The sequence below is a fragment of the Cervus canadensis genome, chromosome 1 (genome assembly GCF_019320065.1).
Source record: "Cervus canadensis isolate Bull #8, Minnesota chromosome 1, ASM1932006v1, whole genome shotgun sequence".
In the NCBI taxonomy this organism is placed as follows: domain Eukaryota; kingdom Metazoa; phylum Chordata; class Mammalia; order Artiodactyla; family Cervidae; genus Cervus; species Cervus canadensis.
Window position 1 is genome coordinate 100264786 of NC_057386.1, and position 22681 is coordinate 100287466.

The window sequence follows — 22681 nt, forward strand, 5'->3', positions numbered from 1 at the left end:
GAAGCAATCATTTTAACATGAGCCACATGCAACTTAGCTCACCTAAAATGATTCTGCACGAAATTATAGTTTCTAGAACAATTTGCTTGTTTTAACAAATTTTCATACCTTCCTACAGAATTAGCATGAAAACTGTGGGTGAAATTTCTGACCATGATACGTGTGAATAGATTTCAAGCTACACGAATGGTCATAATGGGGTAGAAACAATTATTTTTATGATATACTTCTGACTGTGGGTAAGGGACGGCGGGAGGGAAAATTTCGAGGTTGCACACAGGAAGTGCCCTTCAGTGCAGAGCCGAGAGGGTGAGCGAGCAGCACTTCCTGTAAGAGACCCTGTGTCCTCACGCCCCCATCCAGCCCTTAGATTCTAAACAGCATCCTCTGCTGCCCTCTAGCGGTTCTGAGAGCCATTAGCGAGGTTGCAAAGGGAAATCGTAGAGGTGAACAGAGAATTGGTTCCTTTTCCCCCTTCAAGAATCTGCACCCATTTATAACGTGGGGTGTGTTTTCTTCACACACCACAGAGCAATTCTCAGAATCCAGCTGGATGTCCTACACTTCAACTCAGTTCTGACACCGTCGACCCAAAGATCACATCCAGTTCCCTAGCTTAAGGGCTCAGTCCTGCAAGGACATCCCCCGCTTCAGAGACCAAAGCAAAGTCACGCTGTCACCTGTGATTCTGACCAACCGGCTGTAGGGCCAAAGTTCCCACACTCCCTATTTGGGTTTGATTATTCTGCTAGAGAGAAACAAACTCAGGGAACCATTTTACTAACTAGATGACCAGTTTATCATGAAAGGATGTGATTCAGAAACAGCCTGATGGAAGAGACACAGAACTTCACACCCACCAGCAATTCCCCTTGCCCACCAGCCCAAAAGTTCTCAAACCTTTCAGGTTTATGGAGGCTTCATCACAGAGGCCTGGATAGGATTTAAGCTCCAAACCTGCTCCCCTCACAGGGACAGAGGAGCATCATAGATGCAAATAAAATAGAATAATGAATTGGTTCCAAAATACATTTGTCTGTGCTTAGTCCATGGGGTCGCAAAGAGTCAGACACAACTCGGTGACTGAACTGACTGACTGACTGAGTCACTCAGTCGTGTCCAACTCTTTGTGACCCAATGAACATTAACCCACCAGGCTCCTCTGTCCATGGAATTTTCCAGGGAAGAATACTGCAGTAGGTTGCCATTTCCTCCTTTAGGGGATCTTCCTGATCCAGAGATGGAACCCAAGTCTCCTGCATCTCCTGCATTGGCAGGCAAATTCTTTACCATTGGGCCTCCTGGTAAGCTCCCCCCAAAAAACATAGACATATATCCTCAATTCAAAGTGAGGAACTTTACATAACTTTTCTTTCTTTTTTTTTGGTGGTACGCAAGAGGGCTGAACAGAAGGAAACCACAGAGAAGGGATGAATTCATTCAGCTTTAGACAAAACCATCACAAAATCCAGCTGCTTCCTTCCTCCTCCCTCCGATCCCTCTTGGTTCTCATTCTCTAAGTATTCTTTCTGTGTCTTGAATATGTTTTATAAATATGAATCGCAGACTCAGTGGATATGAGTTTGAGCAAACTCCAAGAGATGGGGAAGGACAGGGAAGCCTGGTGTGCCGCAGTCCATGGGGTCACAAAGAGTTGGACATGACTGAGCGACTGAACAATAAAATCACCATGAATATCAAATAGTTTAGTTACTTAGATACATGTCTTTCACTCCCGAAATGTGGGGAGCTCTTCAAGAGCTGATGCCACTTGACACATGTCTGTCTGTCCACTCCTACCACCCAGTGCTGGTCTTGCTGCCGTCACTGTGTTGATCCTAAAGAAAAATATCATATAGGAATAGTCCTGAGGAATAGGAGCCACTCGGCTTTACCATAACAGCAGGGAACCAAAATGAAAGTCTATCAGAGGCAAAATGATAAGACGTATTTCCAAAAACGGCACTAGTTAAAAGACCGGTAAGAGCATTCACATCATTTTTATTGAATCAAAAACCGTCTAGAGACAAGTGGAAAAAATAATTTATTACAGGTTCTCTTACACATGAACATGGAACGTTTATACAAGTTATCAACGTGCTGATAGGAAATGCTAAATTTAAAGACAAACATTTGTACACAAAAGTAGTGGTCCTGTATTTTATAAAGATAGATATTAATAAATTATCAGAGATAATGAAGAACAACAGGTGATGATTCCAACAGGAATGCATTCTATGTTGAAATTAAAGTAACTTTTCTCAACATGGCACCCTGGATAGAATCAAGTTCTTGTGAGCTAAGACAAAGGAGCTCATTTCTGGGAAGAAAGGGCCAAGAGGGGCTCTGACCAACCGAAACCCCAGCTGTGCTTCCAGCTTCATCCTTGGATGTAGTTAGAGCCCCTGACGTTTACTCCAAACTAATGCAATAGCTCATTGTGAGACAGTGCTGCCTTCACCAACAGCTGCATGGGGTGAATGAGATTTATAACGAAAAGGATAGCATTTTAGAGGAACTGTAACTGCCACATGATCTGAATGAATAACCTGATACTTTAACAGCAAAGACGTATATTCTCTATTTCTGAAGGGAAATTAACATAATTCTAAATAGATACTATTTTTCTTAGCATGATATATTCTTATTTGGGGAGTCTGAAAATAAATTGCATTTTTCCCCTAAAATTCTGAATTAACTCCTTTAGAAAATGATTTCTATAATGATATGCACCAACACAATAAAACCTTTTTATATGTTGTAGTCATTAAAATATACACATATAGAGACACTGATCAGAAGTGGAAAACCATGACATATATACACATGGCTGAATACTGTTCAGTTTCATTTAATTAAATTCACCAAATACTTATTGGGTGCCCACTACTTGAAAACCACCATGCCAGGGGATGTGTAGTCCATCTGAAGACACGTGAAGCTCACATCAGCCACACAAAGCCAAACTTCAGATAACATATTAAACCTCAAAAATAATCAAAAGCAGAGCTAAAGTTGAATAATGAACAAGGAAAGAGATACACAGGAGAAAGGCTTGGGGAACCATGAAAAGGACCGAGGCCATCACTGGTCCCGGGCCCAGCATCTGTTAGGGGGAGACTGGACCTCACCCTGTGGTCTTAACCCCACTGTCCAGGATTCAGTTTTCATCCTGCTCTGTTTCCTGTAAAAAGTAAAGTAAATAGGGGATTCATTTTCAGTGATAAGAAAGCTTGTAGGATTCCTCAAAATATTTTCTTTCTTTTTTTAAAAATAAAATTTGATCTGCATTCATATCTACCACTTTTTTAAGTCATTCCCACCATCAGGTTGGCTGAAACAGAGCCACCCAAATAAAAGGAACAACGCTTCCGGCAAACTCATTTATCAGAAGAACATCAGGAAGCGTGCAAGTGCCAGAAGTAAATTATTTAAAGTGAAAACAGTGAAAAGAAGATAAAGATAAATATTTCACAACTTGGCATTTCATTCCTTTTACGACTTCTATTCTAAAAGCATTTTTAGGGAATGTGCACATCCAGGAAAATACATATAGTCAAAGAGTCTCTCCCCCTCTACAGAACCAGTACATCAACAGGGCATAGAGCACCGGGCTTGTTTCTGATGCAGCCCACTGAGAGAGGGGCAAGGCTGGCGGGACCTTGGTGTCGTGAACCACGGTGGGCCACAGGACCCCCGAGCAAACCCCAGTGCTACCCCCCAGCACATGGGTTCTGGCTGGAGTACAGCCATAGCGTGAGCGCGAACCTATGGCTTCCATGAGGAATTATTTAGATTCTGGACACGCATAAATCACTCTTCTCTCCAGGAGAGACCCACCAGAGACTAGAATGTCCAAAGATCCCCAAACATTCCACGAGGCGATGGCGTGGCCTTAGAAAGAAGGATCTGGAGCGTCGTGGTTAGGAAACCACCCTTGAAGACGGTCGTGTCTCAGCCCTGGCCGTGATCACATGGCGACCCAGGGCACTGGGGAGGGGGGCCAGGGACGCCCCTCACTGCCCACTCACTTGCGGGGTTCCAGCCAGATGACAGCAGAAGAACCAAAACCCGGGCTTCTCTCTCCAGTGCTTTTGGTTTTAATTTCATTAGAGGACAAAACCGTCAGCCATCAGGTCTCCCCTAGAAGCTGCATTGTTCTAACCAGCTCACTAATGGGTCAGCGTTTCCGCTGCTGTGCTTACAAGTTCATGTAAGCAAGAATTCTTTGCAAATGAAACATATTTTCAGAGATTACGATTTAGCTCCCCATATTCATACCCAGTCTTAAAAAAGGAATTATATTCTGATGAGTCATACCTCTGTTCCTGTATTTTTTCTGGATAGAAACCAAACTTGCATTGGCTCCTTTTTGCCCTTCATGGACACGGGGCCTCTGTGCTCCAAATGGAATTGCGGGTCTGAATTTTCTGGTGTCATGAGACATCTAAAAGGGGACAGGGAACAGGCAGAGAAGCTTGGTGTTATGGTCACACAGAGAACGTAACATACATCAAAATTATAAATGGAGATAGGAATGACACACAGTAAATTATTTAAAGGTACCTCGAGGCTTTAGTAACAACACCACAGCAGAAATTCCTAAGAGTATGTAAAATCATTTAAAACTGAAGTAATGACACAATTTTCTCAAATAAAAAATAAATAATCCCAAGACCTTCCCTGGTGGTCCAGTGGTTAAGACTCCACACTCCCAATACTGGGACTCCCAGGTTTGATCCCTGGTTGGGGAAATATCGCACATACCATGGTGTGACCAAAAAAAAGAAAAACACACCAGTTTTTTTTTTTAATTGAAAAATAATAGTAATCCTAAAAGCAGAGTTGATAGCTGTAAAAGGTAATAAAATCACCCAGGGAATTAAAGCAGCTGCAAGGAGACATTTTTCAAGTCAGTAGATACCTAGATGTGTTCTCTGACCTGTATGTATATTCAGACACATTTATTTTCCCTTTTTCTCCAGTGGTTTCTGTTCGGCTTGTGAGGTTGACAGTGTTTCCAAAAAGACAGTAGCGAGGCATCCTCTGTCCTATGACTCCGGTAACTACCTCCCCTGTGTGGATTCCGATCGTAATCTGCAGAATCAAAGCTCTGGTTCAATACATTCAATAATAGGAAGCATTGCTCACGCTATACTAAAGAATTCAGAGTCATCATATAAAAATCATAAGAATTCTCTAGAACTCCAAACATATTACAGACAAAAACCCTCACAAAATCTGACTTTCAAGAGAAACATTCTTTGAAGGATTCAAAAGTATGAATCTGGCCACTTACATTAGATTTAGGAAAGAGATTTTTAAAAATAAATCAGAAGGGAGAGGGGGTTCTTCTCATCCTCATGACTTTCAGCACACGGAATAAAGAAGGTAATTTCAAATAGGTGGACAGATTTCCCATTTCTATGGAAGAATGTAGTATAATAGGTTCAATAAAATATTAGGCTTTGTTCATACAGATGCCAAAAGGCACATGAAACGATGCTCAACATCACTAATTATTAGAGAAATGCAAATCAAAACTACAATGAAGTATCGCCTCACACTGGTCAGAACAGCCATCATTAAAAAGTCTACAAATAACAAATGCTGGAGAGGGTATGGAGAAAATGGAACCCTCCTACACTGTTGCTGGGAATATAAGTTGGTGCAGCCCCTATGGAGAACAGTATGGAGGTTCCTTAAAAAACTAAAAATAGAACTGCCATATGATCCAGCAATCCCACTGCGGGGCACACATCCAAAGAAAACTTTAATTCAAAAATACACATGCACCCCAATGTTCACAGAAGCACTGTTTACAATAACCAGGACACAGAAGCAACTTAAGTGTCCGCTGAGAGACGAATGGATAGGGAAGATGTAGTACATATATACAATACAATATTACTCAGCCATAAGAAGAATGAAATAATGCCATTTGCAGCAACATGGAGGGACCGAGCATGGTAAGTGAAGTAAGTCAGAAAAAGACAAATATCATGAGATACCGTTCATAGGTGGAATCTAAAATTTGACACAAATGAACTTATCCATGAAACAGAAACAGACTCACAGACATAGAGAACAGACCCATGGTTACCAAAGAGGAAAGGGAGTGGAGGAGGGATAAAATAGGAGTTTGGGATTAGCAGATACACACTACTATATATAAAATAGATAAACAACAAGGACCTACTGCATAGCACAGAGAACTCTACTCAATATCCTGCATTAAACCATAATGGAAAAGAATATGAAAAAAATGCACATACATATGTATATAACTGAATCATATTGCTGTACAGTAGAAACTAACATAACATTGTAAAATATACTTCAATTAAAAAAACATTAAAAATATTTCATCTTTGTTGTCAAGATGCAACTCCTTATGCATAATTAATGACTAGCTGGTCAAGAATATAAATCAGTTGTACAAAAGGCCTACTACCATTAAAATATGTGTTTTACCTACTAACCTGAACAGATTCACCATCTACTTGGACCTGGCCAGCAATCTCCATCATATCCAAGGCCAGGTGGCAGATGGACCGTGCGTGGTGGATGCACGGCTCTGGCAGGCCGCTCACCGTCATGTACTTGTCCCCGACAGTCTCCACCTGGTCGGGCGCAGACTGGTTAGTACAAACATGACTGACTCACATGCCACCCTTACACAAAACATGCTTTTCCAATTGCTATCAATAACTTTCAACTTTCCTCCCCTGAATCTCTTAAAAGTCTAATATATTCGATTCCAACAAGAAAATTGGTCAGTAATTAAAATGTACACACCAGGCACTTGAAGTCTGATTACAGGCAGGGGACAGAACACAGTATTATTTTTCTTCTAGTAAGTCCTACTTTCTCACCTTAGACATCCTTATAACCCAGCAGAATAATTTACGATCCTATTTCCCCTTAAAACAGTGATGGTTTGATGGGCCAAAGCACCAGCTTCCCTAAGTTCAGTGGTTCATCCTGGTCGTTAACCATTTATTTTTATGATGTGCTCACACCATGTTCCAATGTTCCTCAGGAAATGACGGTAAGAATAAATAGTCCCTGTGGCATTGCTATGACTCCAGATACCTAGGGATGGTTTGGTTCACATTCTTGCCTTTACCAAGCAATATTCCACTGACTTCATTTTTCCAATATTATAATTTTTTTCTAATTGAAACCATGGGCAGAAATGCCTTATGAAAGTTTATTTCCAGCTGATGTTATCTAAAAGCAGGTCTGAGTCCCTGGCATTCTTCCTATGCTCCATGACTTCTCTACTGTGCAAATCATTTATACCTTTCAGTAAAAACATCTCTTGCAGAGCACTGAAACGAATGCTATGTTTATATTATGTGTGATAAACCACATGTAAAGATTTATTCACGTAAGTGCAAATAAGTTGCTAAACATTTTAACTAGGGAAGCATCTGCTCCATTTATTTGAGTTACAGGGAAGAGACTATTTTAGAACAAGAGGTAATTATTTAAGAAAATGGTAAACAATGAATGCATGAGAGCTGACTGTACCCAGGCTGCAGGGCTACAGTCAGGGACTGGGACTGCTGCACCATTGGAAGACAGGGTCTGAAAATTCAGAGTAATGAATGGAACTGCATTCCGACAGGGCGTGGACTTGCCTTATAAACAAATGGATTTTTCCGGGAGTCCGTCAGAGTGTCAAATCTAGTGTAGAGGTCGTTGAGGAGGTTGACAATCTTCATGGCCCCTTCCCCAGACGCATGCTTGCTGCAGAAGGCGTTGAAGCCCACGATGCCGCTGAAGAGGATGGTCACGTTGTCATATCTCTTCGCAGGCACCGGACGCTTGTGCCTCAGCTCGTTGGCCACAGATGGAGGAAGCACGGAATACAGCAACCTGTCCAGAGGGATCAGGACAGAGCCATCATCATGAGAGATGCTGAGAGCTGCTTTAGCACTTCTACTGCCCACTTTAGAGACTTTGATGCCATGAGCACAGTGAAGGCTCTGCCAGGATGCTCATCATTAGCTACATTTATAAGTCAGGGCTAGAAAATATAAATAATTGGTTTGTTTTAAACCAATCCAAACATCTCCCAATCCAAACCAATTCAAGGTGTATCAAAATAAGCCAAACAAAACAAACAGACAAAACAAAGGACAGGCGCCAGGAAGCTGAAGTTGTTCTATGTACCCTGTGCTTCAACCCTCCAACTGTGATATTCACGGGATGAAAGAAGTCATCCCAGCACTTAGCTCTGTGGTGTGGTGGTGGTGATGCAGTCACTCAATCGTGTCTGACTCTTGCAATACTATGGGCTCCCAGGGACACATTCACCTCTCGGGCGCAAGCTGTCTGCCTCAACATTTGTCACCTGACATGAAAAGAAACAGATTTCCCCAACAAGGACCTACTGTACAGCACAGGGAACTATACTCAACATTTTGTAATAATCTATAAGGAAAAAGAACCTGAAAAAGAATATATGTGGATAAATGAATCATTGGGTTGGACACCCGGAACTAACACAACACTGTAAATCAACTAGACTTCCATAAAAGAAAGGAAGGGCAGAAGGAAGAAAGAAAGGAAAACAGATTTTCCTTCCTGCCTCACTTCTCTGTGGAAGAAACTGATAAAGCAGGTAAGAAACTGGTCTGGAGAAGAAAAGATCTCATTTTCATTGACAGTCCTGAGACCAGGCCGATGGCACAAGAAGACACTGGCGTGGGGAGGAGAGGAGCAAGCACACAGGAGGCCAGAGCTGAGGCCTGAGAGTGTCCTGGACTAGACAACCAGAGGAGCAAACGACACCTCCCGGCCTATTTCTCCCGGAAGCCAGCTGTCACTCGGGGCTAGGTATAAGAAGCCGAGGTCTCATTTTTTCCCTAGCTTCAGTGGAATTTCTTCAGTCTTTTATTTTCTCTCTCAAACATAGAACATTTTATGAAATGCTTTAAGGCTGTTTTGAATATTACATGTGCGCAGTAGCATGACTTTGTTTCAACGAAAATTAGTAGTCAACGTTTATAATTAAATCACTTTGAAAATCAAGTATCAACAAAGAGAGAAACCTAGGTGATTTTCCAATTTAACAGCCGAGCAGGATCTGAGCAACTCAAACTTAACAAATCCAGACGACTTTGAGCCTCAGTTTTAAGCCCTATCTCACAATGTATTATATTTCATGAAGGAAGCTGTTCCACATACTAATAAAATATACAATTTTGAGCTGTTTCTTGAGCAGTAGGAGGGATTTGAGTACCTGCCTCATCCCATATACTTCTGGAGATTTGAAAAATACCTGGAAAGACTAAGGGGTTAGGGCCTCAAGGAAAGTCAAGTGATCTCCAATAAACTATCATTTTCATCTTCATTATACAGAGTAGGAAAGGTGAAGGAAGAGGCTAAGGACGAAGATAGACATTCACCTGGATTCTCCATCCATCTATGCTGTTGACAAACGGTTGACATGTTTACCTTGCATCCACCCATGGGCAACAATACATGTATCAGTGCAAGAAAGTCTGATTAGACATCAGACATAATAGGAAGTGATTCCGCTACCAATGCTATGGTGTCAAGTAGAGTGAAATAGTCCTACAGGAAGGAAGGTCAGGTCAATTCTCTAAGATTGCTTCCTATCATACAAATGTTAAAAATGAACACATAAGACCCTGGGTAAAATTCTCTTATGGAAGTCAGTGATTTCAAGCTTTTAATTAATTTTAATTAATATACTTCTAATATATCTCTATTCTTCAAGCAAGGCCAAGTGGTATGCACAATGTGTATTTGTTTAAATAAATTACCTGAAAACGAAATACCATCTTAAATGTTACTTACCCGTTATTTCAAAATTTAAAGCACCATTCAGTTTTATATAGTTTTGTATTTTGATACTTTGGTTCATGAATCAAATTACAGATGTAATCATTGTCATCATAGACGACACTACAGTCTGTCAGATTCATATCTGCCAAATCCTAAAATAATTTGGCGTTCAAGAACTCTTTGAAAATATAATGGCCAAATCTAAGCTCAGTGTTCAGTGTACCCCAGCACCTGGTAGCCCTGGCACAGAGAAGATGCTCGGTACACACTCCTGCATGAAGAAATGGATGAATGGGCAGTCAGACTTGAAACCCACACTTGAGTTATTCTAATGATTTGCAGAGACATGATTTGTCGTATATTCTTCCAGCTTGGTTTGTAAAATTAGAAGACATATCCCTATTACTATTACGACTGATTTCTTTCTGTGTGCCTGATAGATTTAAGTGACATGGAACAGTTTATTTAGGACTCCATAACTGTGACAGGTTCCACGACTCGGAGTCTTTGTACAGAAAAGAACCCTTGTATGCTACTACTATTTAATCACTAAAGTGATGTTGCCTCGAAGCCTAAATTATATGTAATGTCCCATTTCTGGGCACTTTGCCTCCCAGGTGATAAGCATTAAGCTAAAATATCTTTACTCAGCTCACAGGAAATGTCCTGACAAGGCCCACCTCTGAGTGGCTGCAGGCAAGAAGAAATGAACACATCCCCTCTGGACGCTGCTGGGAACTGGGAAACGCTTGGCTTGAGTCCCTCCCCTTTCAGTTAAAAGAGCCTGAATTCTAACTTGGGCAAGACAGGTCTTTGGGACATGAGTTCACCATCTTCTCCATCTGCTGGCTTTCATAATGAAGTGTCTATTCCTTGTCCCAACACCCCATCTCTGGATTTACTGGCCTGTCATGTGGCAAGTAATCTGAGCTTGGACCCAGTCACAGTCTGGCAGGAGAGCCGCCGAATCCACCATGCAGGAGAGCCCTGCCTGTCATCTGTAACCACAGGTTCCATTCTTACGTGTCCGTCTTTTTCTTTTCATCTTCCAGGGCTCGTAACGTGAGCTGCAGCCTGTCCGTGAGGATTTCCAGTTCCTGGGTCAGCTTGTACTCCTCTCTGAACTGCTCTCCCAGCAGGACGAGGTCCCGGGTGGCATCGTGCAGAGGGATGTCACTCAGGTACAGCCCTCGCCGGGTCAGGTCGTCCAGGTTCATGACACTGTCACAAGGAGAAGGACATACAGTCAGACCCCACGCTCCCATAGCAACACCACCCTGGTTTCCGTCAAGAAGTCTAATCCTGCCACTGCCTGCCATTCAAAAGCTCAGGCTGAAGAAAACTCAGATAAAAGCAAGAGGAATATGACTTCATTCTTCTTAACATGTAAACATCTATCAAAGAGAAGTGAACGTGAAATGCAGTTTTGCCCAACTGCATTTTTTTATGCCGTCAGCCTAAATTGAAAGATAATGTGAAAAGTTGCCTTATGAAACCCACTCAGGTTTTTATCTCAAGGCTGTTACTTATTATTACCAGAGGTTTTCCTCACTATAAAGAAATGAAGAAACAGCTATCTTGGGAATTCCCTGGCGGTCCAGTGGTGAAGATTTCGCCTTCCAGTGCAGGGGGTGTGGATTTGATCCCTGGTTGGGAAGCTAAGATCCCACATGCTTTGAGGCCAAAAAAACAAAATGTAAAACAGAAGCAATGTTGTAACAAATTCAACAAAGACTTTAAAAATGGTCCACATCAAAAAAAAAAAAAAACTTTAAAAAAAAGTTATCTTTACTCTCTTTTATAAGGATAATAACGCTTCTTCTACAAAACTAGTTGATTGTCATCTTATGGGATCTATGACTCTTGTAACTACTTGTTTTCTCTTTCAGGCATGATGACTGGAGGTTGACACCTGATTTATGACCCATCTTCAACATGAATATCCTGTACTCTTGACTTCTAACATGTATTTTTACACACTACTCTAATTTCTGACTCCACTTTCTTCTGTTACTCTTATTTTCTTTGGCTAATTTGTTTCATCTATTTATTTTTGCAGATTTTTATGCGTCTTTGTGACTTGTCATTTTTAGAAAATGTAATATTTATTGATTCAATGAAGATCTGGTAAATAAAGAGTTGACTGTTTTTAAACAATTTAGCCTTTGGTTAAAATATCTTAAGGTTACATTATTGGTTTTAATTATTTAAATGCCAAATAATTATTTCCAGTCATTCATAATAATAATTTCTCTAAAGTGACATAATTGTGCTGTGAATTTACTGAAGAATTTTGGATTAATAAAATGTCTCCCTGAAATATATCCTCAGAATGTCCATTAAAAAAGCAAGGAAAATAAAACAATCAGAGTCTACTGTTAACACATACCCTTGGGGAAAGAAGCCAGATCATCCACCAGTGGTTTCAAGACTGGCCAATTAGTAGAGAAAAAAAAATGTCTATAAGCTTAAACTGAAAATGAATCATTAAAACGCTCATATTGAGAGAGAAAATCAAATCATGTCATTGTTCAAAAAACTTATTGTTATTTTAATGAGCTGTATGCTTAATCATTCAGTTGTGTCCAACTCTGCAACCCCATGGACTGTATGTAGCCTGCCAGGCTCCTCTAGGCAAGAATACTGGAGTGGGTTGCCATGCCCTCTTCCAGGGCATCTTTCCAACCCAGGAATCAAACCCAGGTCTCCTGCATTGGAGGTGGATTCTTTATCAACTGAGCTACCAGGGAAGCCCCAAACTATCCTATCCTCTTGGAGCTATACGTTTTACAAGTTAAAGTGCTTTTAATTGATCTCTGATGGAATGTGAGTACCACACGAGCAGTTCCCATATAAGAAGGCTTCTCAGGTGGCTCAGTTGTAAAGGCTACACCTGCCAATGCAGGAGACTCAAGAGACTCAGGTTCAATCCCTGGGTCAGGAAGATCCCCTGGAGGGGAAAATGGCAACCTACTCAGGAATCCCATGAACAGAGGAACCTGGCAGGCTACAGTCCACAGGGCAGGAAAGAGTCAGACATGACTGGGTGAGCACACACACACACACAAGTCCCATATAATAATTGGTGATTATGTTACTATGTATCCTATTTCTGCATACGATAAGTAGCAAGTAGACTCCAAATCTCTGCCTGTACTTCCAAAGAAACGGTTGTCTCCATGAATAAGAACTGTCTTTATTTAGAAGTTATCTTTCTACCAATGCTCAACTTGGAAAAAGGCAGAAGGAAAAGACATTTATTGATAGCAGATGCAAATACAGTTTGATCAATGGAGGTTATTAATAAAAAATAGGAGTTTATATTCCCTAATTTTGTCTCTCTTATTATCAAAATATATATTCTCAGGGGAAAAACCCCATCATTAGTCTTATATAGTCTTTAATACCAGATTTTTTATAATAATAATAATTATATTATTTTATATTATATTAATATATCAATAATTATTAAAATTTTAATAATTTTAAAGAAGGCTGTTACAAAATCCATTAAATTTTTCAGAAATTTTGAAACAATATTTTCAAGTGAAACGTGATCATTTGGACTTTAAATTTTTAATCAATAGCCCTGCAAAACATGCTTTGTCAACTGTTACTAAATAATATGCATACATTTTGGCTATACAAATTAAAAACGTACAAAATATCACCTAACAACAAGTTTTGTAATTATCTATTTCTACTGTTCTAACATAAATTTAAACACACATTACTTACTCTGAATTCCCATACATCTTTTAGAAAAGTGCTTTGTCAACCTGTAAAAATGCCAGCCTACAGTTGTACTTCCCTCTGATGTTTACTGTGTCACAAAATTCAGATAAATTTTAACTTAATACTGCACTGTGCATAGTATATCTCAGTTAAAGTAGAAAAATGTTTTTAACATAAAATAGTTTAAATCCAGAAATCATTAGAAAAGTAATTTCTTGGTGCCAAATACACCTGTGTATTTACGCCATCGTATTATTAATAAATGCTTTGTAGACTCATTTTCTCCATGATGACTCTCTGGAAGGTACAAAACTACAGAATTAGCTAACTTCAGATTACATATCCACTGACCTAAAGGCATAAACACCCAACAGATTGATTAAGATGTGGCAAATAAAAGAGAATACATGATTTCTTCTGAGTTATTATGTAAGTTCAACGAAATTATCCTTGTTATAGAGAGATGTATAAGAAGAGTTGTAAAATCTAAGTATACTTTGTAAAAACAATTGAATAAAATGTTACTGATTTCCTTTTAGCAAAAGATGGGTGCGTATATCCATCATAATTCATCCAAAAGTGATTACCTTGGTGAGCACAGGAAGAGTATGCTGTCTGCTTCAGGCAAGTAGATCATCTGACCCTTGAGCCGTAAGCAGCTGATTTCAGTGCCCGTCAGCTCATCTTCACACTCTGATTTCTCTACATCCAACAGCCCTTCCTAGAAAAGGCAAGACCCAACAGTCAACATGAGCATCCCTCCCAAGAAGGGCACAGGGACCTCATTCCCACCAAACCATAAGGGAGAACAGGGACCCAGGCAGAACAGAAGAGGCCTTTCACCAGAGTCTGCCAGGTAACAGCCAGACAGCCTGACATCACTGCAGAAATGCAAACTGAACCCAGGAAGACAGGAGCTGAGCTACTCTGACATCCTTGCGGAAAGCCTCTGTGACTCTCATTTCTGATTTTCCACAGAGCAGACGGTAAAGAATCCGCCTGCAATGTGGGAGACCTGCGTTCGATCCCTGGGTTAGGAAGATCCCCTAGAGAAGGACATGGCGACCCACTCCAGTATTCTCGCCTGATAAGTCCCATGGACAGAGGAGCCCGGCAGGCTACTGTCCATGGGGTCACAAACAGCTGGACATCACTGAGCAACCAAGCATGACTGGTTCACGCACGTGTGACTGGCCCATCCAGGCAAGGCATTTTCAAAATTCACTTCTGTTCATTTAATCCGTGAATAGAATTCCACTGCTCCTCAGACAACCCCCAATTTAGCACCATTGCTTTTGAAACAGGACTCCCTTCAGGGTCTGGTTTTGCTCTCTCTACACCTTCTGAATCTCACAGAATGTTTTCGTAGCTAATTATCCCTGTGGAACATTTCTAATCTGTAACAGACCTTACTCCCTCACATTGAGTGAAATAACATCTTGATTACCTTGCTTCTCAACACGAAGACTGTATTGATGTGTGAGAGGATTCCATGGAAACTGATGTCAATGTGAGGACGGACCAGGGAGAAGACAGACAAGAGACTGCAGTTCCCAGGCTGGAGCTAAAATGCAGATGAAAAGAAAAGGGCACTTAATTAGCACTGTGGTGTATTTTAAATTCCTTTCTTTTGCCTAAAAGTGTCAATGGTTGATTTTGAACATTATTTTCAGACAGCAGATAAACAGTGACTATTTGCTCAATGATGAATAAATTAAGTGAAAGCTGATCATTACTGGAAAGTCATTTTCTCATGAAAACAAGTCCACTATTCCTGCAAAATTCTCCCATTGCTCTTGTGATTAAAAAAGAAAAAAAAAAAAAAGCAGCTGTCCTAGGCCAAGTTGCAGTATGCTCAAACATACTGAGTTTACGGTTATATGACTTCTGTGATGTACCAAGTGCTCCATGTTCCCTGACAGATAAACAAAGGTTAAGTGAACGAGTGGCCACGTGAAACAGTAGCATTTCTGTGGCCTTTCATCTCAGGCTCCCAGGGAATGTAATGTCCTTTACCTGGGGAAGGACTCTGTAGATGGCGTTGCCACACTGAGTGACCACAAGATCCCTGTCGAATATGATGTGAAAGGGAAAGGCTTTGCAGAACGTATACGGGCTGATGCGTGATTCCTGGGTACCATTTTCTTCAAATCTGTCAAGATCTTCATAAAAATCCTCTTCTTTTGACTCTTTTTCTTCAATCAAAAATTGAGTATGATCACATTCTTCATTTCTTTGTTGAATAACCTGGATGCCAAAGAGGTAAATGGTGTTAACTGTCTGGCATTTCCATTTGGTTACAATATTTAAATACCTAAGAAATTGGTCATGAGAACCGCATTTAGAAGGTTAATTTTAAAAATTTAAAATATGCAAATACTATATATGCCTAATATAGAAAACTATTTTTGGATACTGATTTAGGAAATTTGAAGACAATAATTATTCACAGTAAAACTGCAAATGTGGTACGAGTCCCTTAGTAGTTCATGCAGCCTCTTTGGTAGAATCTGGAGCAAAGCACCCCCTGTCCCCATAGGCTCAGCACCCCCTCAAGCCAGGCACACATGTACGGTAAACGACCTACACATCAGACAGAGCAGTGCTGTTTAATATGATAAAAAATGCTGTGTAGAAACAGAGGAAAATTAAATGACAGAAGCACATATCTTAAAATATATGTGATGTCTTTTTTATCTATCACTGGCAAGTATATAAAACTGCAATGCCATATTAGGTAGGAACAGAAAAAAAGAGTCATTTCATACACCACTAATGGAAGGGTATTTTGATTAATATTTCTGAAGGATAGATTGACAATATGCATAAAAATCCCCCTCCCCAAATTATATTCTTTGATTTAATTCCAAATCTAGAAGCTTATTCTATGGGAGTAATCCTGATTATGAGCGAAACTCTCTAATTTAAAAAATAACTACATTTCTAAATATTATTCACAAGCATGCTTAAGGTATAAAAAAGATTTTTTCTTTTGAGTTTAAGAAACTGCAACCAACATGTCCTCTTAAAAAGGAAAAAACATATCTCAAGTTGCAGCCAGATCAAAATGGGAGGCAGTTGGGAGAGTATTTCTTCAGTTGCAGCTAAATAAGGGAAGCACTGCTCTTTTCCCCCTTTTTCCTTAGTTCACTGCACCAAACTCAGTCACTGAGGAACAAATAGCAATTAATATGGACACTTGTATATATATTTCCACATATTATTTCATGGTGAAATCAGTGTAGTACTATTAAAACTGCCACACCAATCTACACTGGTTAAAGATCAGTATTCTCATTTATAATGGGAAAATTTTGCCCCAAGAAAACTCATTCCCTAAAGTCTCCAAAGCAACACAAAGCAATCTAAAAATTTTGATGTTTTGCTCTTTCCATTTCAGCTAGAAGAACTGAACTATATGCAAGCCAAGTTTACGAATTCCTCAATTCTACTCTTCTGCTTTGCTTAAATCTGCAAAATAGCTTTTCTGATTATATTTGTAACCTATCCTTCATTTATCACTTCATGACATGGTCTACTATTTCTTAAGTAGTTAAATTATCTGGTAGCTCCAGACTTATGAGACTTACAGACTTAAGCATACCTCAGGATGGTGGATGAACCTAGAACCTATTATACCGAGTGAAATGAGTCAGAAAGAGAAAGATAAATACCATATTCTAACACGTATATACGGAATTTAGAAAAATGGTACTGAAGAATTTATTTACAGGGCAGCAATGGAGAAACAGACATAAAGAATAGACTTATGGACATGGGGAGAGGGGAAGAGAGGGTGAGCTATATGGAAAGAGTAACATGGAGACTTACATTACCATACATAAAATAGATAGCCAAGGGGAATTTGCTCTCTGGCTCAGGAAACTCAAAGAGGGACTCTGTATCAACCTAGAGGAGTGGGATGGGGAGGGAGATGGGAAGGAGCTTCAAAAGGGAGGGGATATATGTATACCTATGGCTGATTCATGTTGAGGTCTGACAGAAAACAGCAAAATTTTGTAAAGCAATTATCCTTCAATAAAAAATAAATTAATTAAAAGAGGAATACCTCAGGAAATTAAAACACTGCCCTTGAAAAAACTAAATACACCAAATATAAATACCCAATACAAATATTTCAGACATCCATTTTGGAGTACTTGAATCAATGAACAGCCCATATTATATAAAGTGTCTATAAGTGATTACCACAACTAAGTAAAAACCTGAATTGTATATATAGAAGTGCTACTGCTATCAACCTCCCAAGCAAAGACTCTAATCACCATGGCAATTGCACTTTCCAAGTGTGCCCCAGTTAATGTTTCTTTCCTGAAGTTTCTGTGTACCTGCTTCTTGCTCAGCTTGGCTAAGTAATTAACAAACCAAGAGCAGACCAGTGTTACAACCCCCTTGACACAGGCTCCCTCACTCGAGATGAGGTGTTAGTTTGGTGTTAGAACCCAAAGTTGGAAATGAAAGGCATATTGAATTTTAATTGATTTCCAGTGAGATTCCTAATCATGGATGAATTTCAATCCTTTACCTAAGTTTTTAATTTTTCAATGTCTCTGGATTTGATAACATCATGTTCCATGTTTCCCACTTTCTAGTAGTAGAAAAACAAAGAATGCACCTGGGGAATCATGTCAGAACTAACAGAAACTCCAGAAAAGAAAAAAAGAAACTGAAATGTAATGCAGTGTTACTAGATTAAATAAGCAGGATGCTTTCCTAATATAATCAACCTAAATGCTACAAGTTTTATTTGTGTAATACTATACTTAAAGTTTGGGCTTCCCACATATGTTAGAATGTAACTGTATATGTGAGAAAGTACACTGCCTATTAGACTTTCCATAAAGAAAGAATGACAGTTAAAAAAAAAAAGGTAAGGAAGCTAGAAGAAAGTAGCTGGATTTACTGCATAATGTGCAACAGCCAGTATTATCTTGAACTAATGTACACACGTCTATGAAAATACTCTAGAGTAAGCATAGGAAGGATGGCTAGGATTCCAGGAGGTCCTTTTGTGAATAAACACAACCAGAGCAGAGGCTTTAAATTGTCAAAGTGTGATGGGGAGCCTTTACTAAGTAAAAGTCAAGAGAAAGTTAAGAATCAGTCTCAGTGATTTATTCATGCCACTTCTTGCCATCATTTTGAAACTGTCAGACTGTTCAGAAAGTGAACCTGAAGCCTCTATAGGAGATGGAGTCGCATTTGTGTCTGGTGAGACCACCTCCGCAGAAGAACATGACATTTCTCTAAAAAGCAAAAGGCTTGTAGGTTTTGCCTTTTTACTTTGTATTTATGTTTAAAGTTGCACTTGTTCACCTACCAGTGTTTATAAAATCCTATATTTGGGGTGTTTTTTCTATAATAAAATGTTATCATTTGTGAAAAAACTAAACAGTAATAGGGCACCCCTCTCCCCACTTTTGTCAAATTTAGGGCTACTAAAAAGTGGCTCTTGTGTTTAAATATGAAGACACACAAAACATAGCTGCCTGGGAGCAGCTCTCTAGGTCAGAAATATGGAAAAACAATGGTTCCTTTTACTGCACAGTTATTGTATCAATACCTTAAAATCATCACTCAAAACAGTGGGTATCATCAATAACAAAGCAAGTATGAGACCAGGCTTTTAGAAAACAGTCTAATTTTTTTTTTTAAAGCAAAACTTTCGGCTCACAAAACAAGATATTCTAGCCACATTTCAGGGATGGACCCCCCCAAAAAAAATTCACAAAGAAGCCATGAACAGTGAAATAATACTTCATATTATTTTAGAATGTGTCCATGGGTTTTTGTATTTTGAAGGCCATGGCTAAGCCAGTCACAGATTCTCCTGCTTCCCAGCAAGTATGGCTCCCAGGAAATGCAAATTAAATTTCCCATTGCCTTAAGTAATGTATAAATGGAAAGAAAAATCTGCTCCCACAAGGAAAACTCTCCTGTATAATGCATTCCAAGGCCAAGCATAGAAGATCGCCAGTGCCACCACTGTATGGCCGATCTATACCTCTGCTGAGGTCCACTAACAGCGATGTCCAAGGGTAAACTGGGAGCCTTGCTAACACTCCAAATATGTCATCCGCATTCAGAGGAGCCCCCGTTACTGCCCATTACCTTCATGTCTATCTCGGTGCCATGTATCTGCTGAGCTACTGTCTTGATGATTCCGATGACAATATCCTGCAGCCCTTCTCTCTCTGAGTAGTAGTGCAGGATGAGTCCTTTGCCCTTCTCCGCATCGGTGCAGCGGAAGGAAGGTGCCCGCATGCCTGGGTAGATGGTAGCAAGGTGGTCATGCAGAGCATCAAGGTTCTGCAGGGAAGAGGAAACGGTGATGAGTAAATCCTGCTTCTGCGCGGCAGTCACTCTCAGGAGAGAAGGCTGAGAGAGCAGACTCAGAGTTGAGTCTGGGGGCAGACAGACGGGTCACATGAACGCTCCCAGGGCACACCCTTCCCTGGATGCATCCTGACAAGGCCAGAACCCAGAGAGCCTGAAACTAAGGTAATGCAATTAAGAAAAGCATCTGTGTGAATGAATGAAGAAGGTAGGGTAATACGTACAATGGAATATACTCAGCCTTTGTAGCAACATGGACGGACATAGAGATGGTCCGACTAACTGAAGGAAGATAGAAAGACAAATATGTGATTTCACTTAAATGTGGAATCCAATCTGTGTCACAAACTAACTTATCTACGAAACAAAAACAGACATAGAGACATAGAGGACAGACCTAGAGAACAGATTCGTGGTTAATAAGGGGGAAGTGAGTGGGGGAGAGATGAATTGGGAATTTGGGATTAGCAGATGCAAATTATTATATACAGAATGGATAACCAACAAAGTCCTACTATATAATAGCACAGGGAACTATGTTCAATATCTTGTGATAAACCATAATGAAAAAGAATATATATGTATAACAGAATCACTTTACTGTACAGCAGAAATTAACACATTGCAAATCAACTATACTTCACTAAAGTAGACTTTAAAAAAGGAAAAACATTTGATTGTTACAGTAGAAATATTTTAAGGAAGGGTAAACAAACAAGGGGGATATAAAAGGATGCCTGAAGCAGAAAAAAGAAACACAGTTATGAGCTAAAGCAAAGAAATGCATATTTACAGGAGTTTGGGCAGCTGTATATTTACGTTATGATAAATAGTATGGAATTCCCAAAGTGATCACATATTACCATTTGCTTCTCTAACAATACTAAACCTTAGCTATTAATTCAAAAAACTGTATCAGAATTATAAGGATATGAAAATGTTAGTACATTCTTTTGTGAAATAATATTTTGGAAATTAAGTCAGTCTAATTTCTTCACAGTTTCCAATCAAGGTACAGCCTCACAGCGAACCTGTGAAATTAAACCTTTCAGAACTGAAGTCTTGGAAAACTAATAAATTTGCAAATAAATATTTTCTGTTCTTATAGCTTTGTGATTAATTCAGAACATCCCAAATTCCCACTATCTAGTATCACCCTCTAATATTTAAAAAAAAAAAAAAACAGATTTGTTTAAAGATCACCAGAAGAAATGATGCAAACCATACTTTTGACTTGGCTTTTCAGCACATTCATAACTTGTTTGTGTGTGTGTGTGTGCTACACATATATAGCACACACACACACACACACACACACAGTGTAGCACAGTGTTGGAGTCATGGGGAAGGTCGCTTTAGAATCAAGCAGACTTGGATTTAAATCATGCCACTGTTCTCAGTCGTCATGTACAGATGTGAGTGTTGAACCATAAAGAAGGCCTAGTGCCAAAGAATTGATGCTTTTGAACTTTGGTACTGGAGAAGACTCTTGAGATTCCCTTGGACTGCAAGGAAATCAAACCAGTCAATCCTAAAGGAAATCAACCCTGAGCATTCCTTGGAAGGACTGACGCTGAAGCTGAAGCTCCAATACTTCAGCCACCTGATGCGAAGAGCTGACTCACTGGAAAAGACCCCAGTGCTGGGAAAGATTGAGGGCAGGAAGAGAAGGAAGCAACAGAGAATGAGATGGTTGGATGGCATCATCCAATCAATGGAGATGAGTTTGAGCAAACTCTGGGAGATGGTGAAGGACAGGGAAGCCTGGCGTGCTACAGTCCATTGAGTCACAGAGTTGGACGCGACTGAGCGACTGAACAAGTGTCATCTCATGATAATGTGGCCAATTTACCCAACTCTAAGACTTGATTTTCTCTGATAAAATAGAAATAACTAAAATGATGTATATAAAACATTAGCACATTCAGGTATAGTAGGCAAAATAATATTGGCCCAAAGATTTCCAGATCTAGTCTCTTTGAATACGTTACCTCATGTGGCAAAGTGGGGTTGGGAAGTTGGGAAGATTATCCTGGATTACCAGGGTGGACCCAGCCTAATTCCATGAGTGACTGAGTCTTAGATGCCAAGAATGTTTCCTGGTTACAAGGAGGGATGAAAACTGAGAAGGAAGCAGGATTTGAGGTGCAGGATACCCTGTGCAGGGCCTTGGGGGGTGGTCCTCTGGGGCCCTACTCAGACCCCAGTGACAGCCAGTAAGAAAACTGGTCCACGGGTCTATGTATGGTTACATGGTGCTGAATTCTGCCAACACCTGAATAAGCAAGGAAATGCCACCCCACCTCCCAGTCCTTCTGGTATCTACATTACAATCCAGGGAGACCCCTTTTAGACTCTCAACCTAGGAAACCATAGAATAATAAATCTGTGTTCCTTTAAGCACTTAGGCATGTGATAATTTGTTACTGTAACAATAAAAATACTAATTCACCAATCAAATAGTAATCTGTCAACAACCGGTGGTTATTGCTAAAGAGAACGGGAAAAGCAAACGATCTCAGAATACCAAAGGCCTCAGGAGCACACCTGATACCCCAAAAGACTCCTCTCACCTCTGCAGGGGGCCAGTTCAGAGGGGAACATGGGGACAGGATTCTGTTCTGGGGTCTTTTTGACAGAAGGCAGCAAGCTGGACCTGCACTCAAAGTTCCCCCCTCGCCCGAGTTACGCTTGAAAATGATTTTTCAACAGACATAAAATATCAAATTTTCAGATTTTCTCTTAAAAAGATGGAATAATTTTAAAA

General features: G+C 40.0%; 1 protein-coding gene across 3 annotated transcripts in view; it reads right to left on the reverse strand.

Moving 5' to 3' along the window:
- Positions 1-1981: 1981 nt before the first annotated feature.
- The window catches only part of GUCY1B1 (guanylate cyclase 1 soluble subunit beta 1), a 52397-nt gene continuing 31697 nt past the window's right edge, over positions 1982-22681 (reverse strand). For all 3 annotated transcript variants that reach the window (XM_043487738.1, XM_043487748.1, XM_043487753.1), the window contains 10 exons: positions 19690-19887; positions 15574-15804; positions 15005-15121; positions 14145-14278; positions 10846-11043; positions 7647-7884; positions 6483-6623; positions 4943-5097; positions 4321-4447; positions 1982-3184 (listed from right to left, as the gene is read on the reverse strand). In XM_043487738.1, coding sequence (XP_043343673.1) covers positions 3161-3184; positions 4321-4447; positions 4943-5097; positions 6483-6623; positions 7647-7884; positions 10846-11043; positions 14145-14278; positions 15005-15121; positions 15574-15804; positions 19690-19887 — 1563 coding nt within the window. In that variant the 3' untranslated portion in view covers positions 1982-3160. The remainder of the gene's footprint in view (positions 3185-4320; positions 4448-4942; positions 5098-6482; positions 6624-7646; positions 7885-10845; positions 11044-14144; positions 14279-15004; positions 15122-15573; positions 15805-19689; positions 19888-22681) is intronic.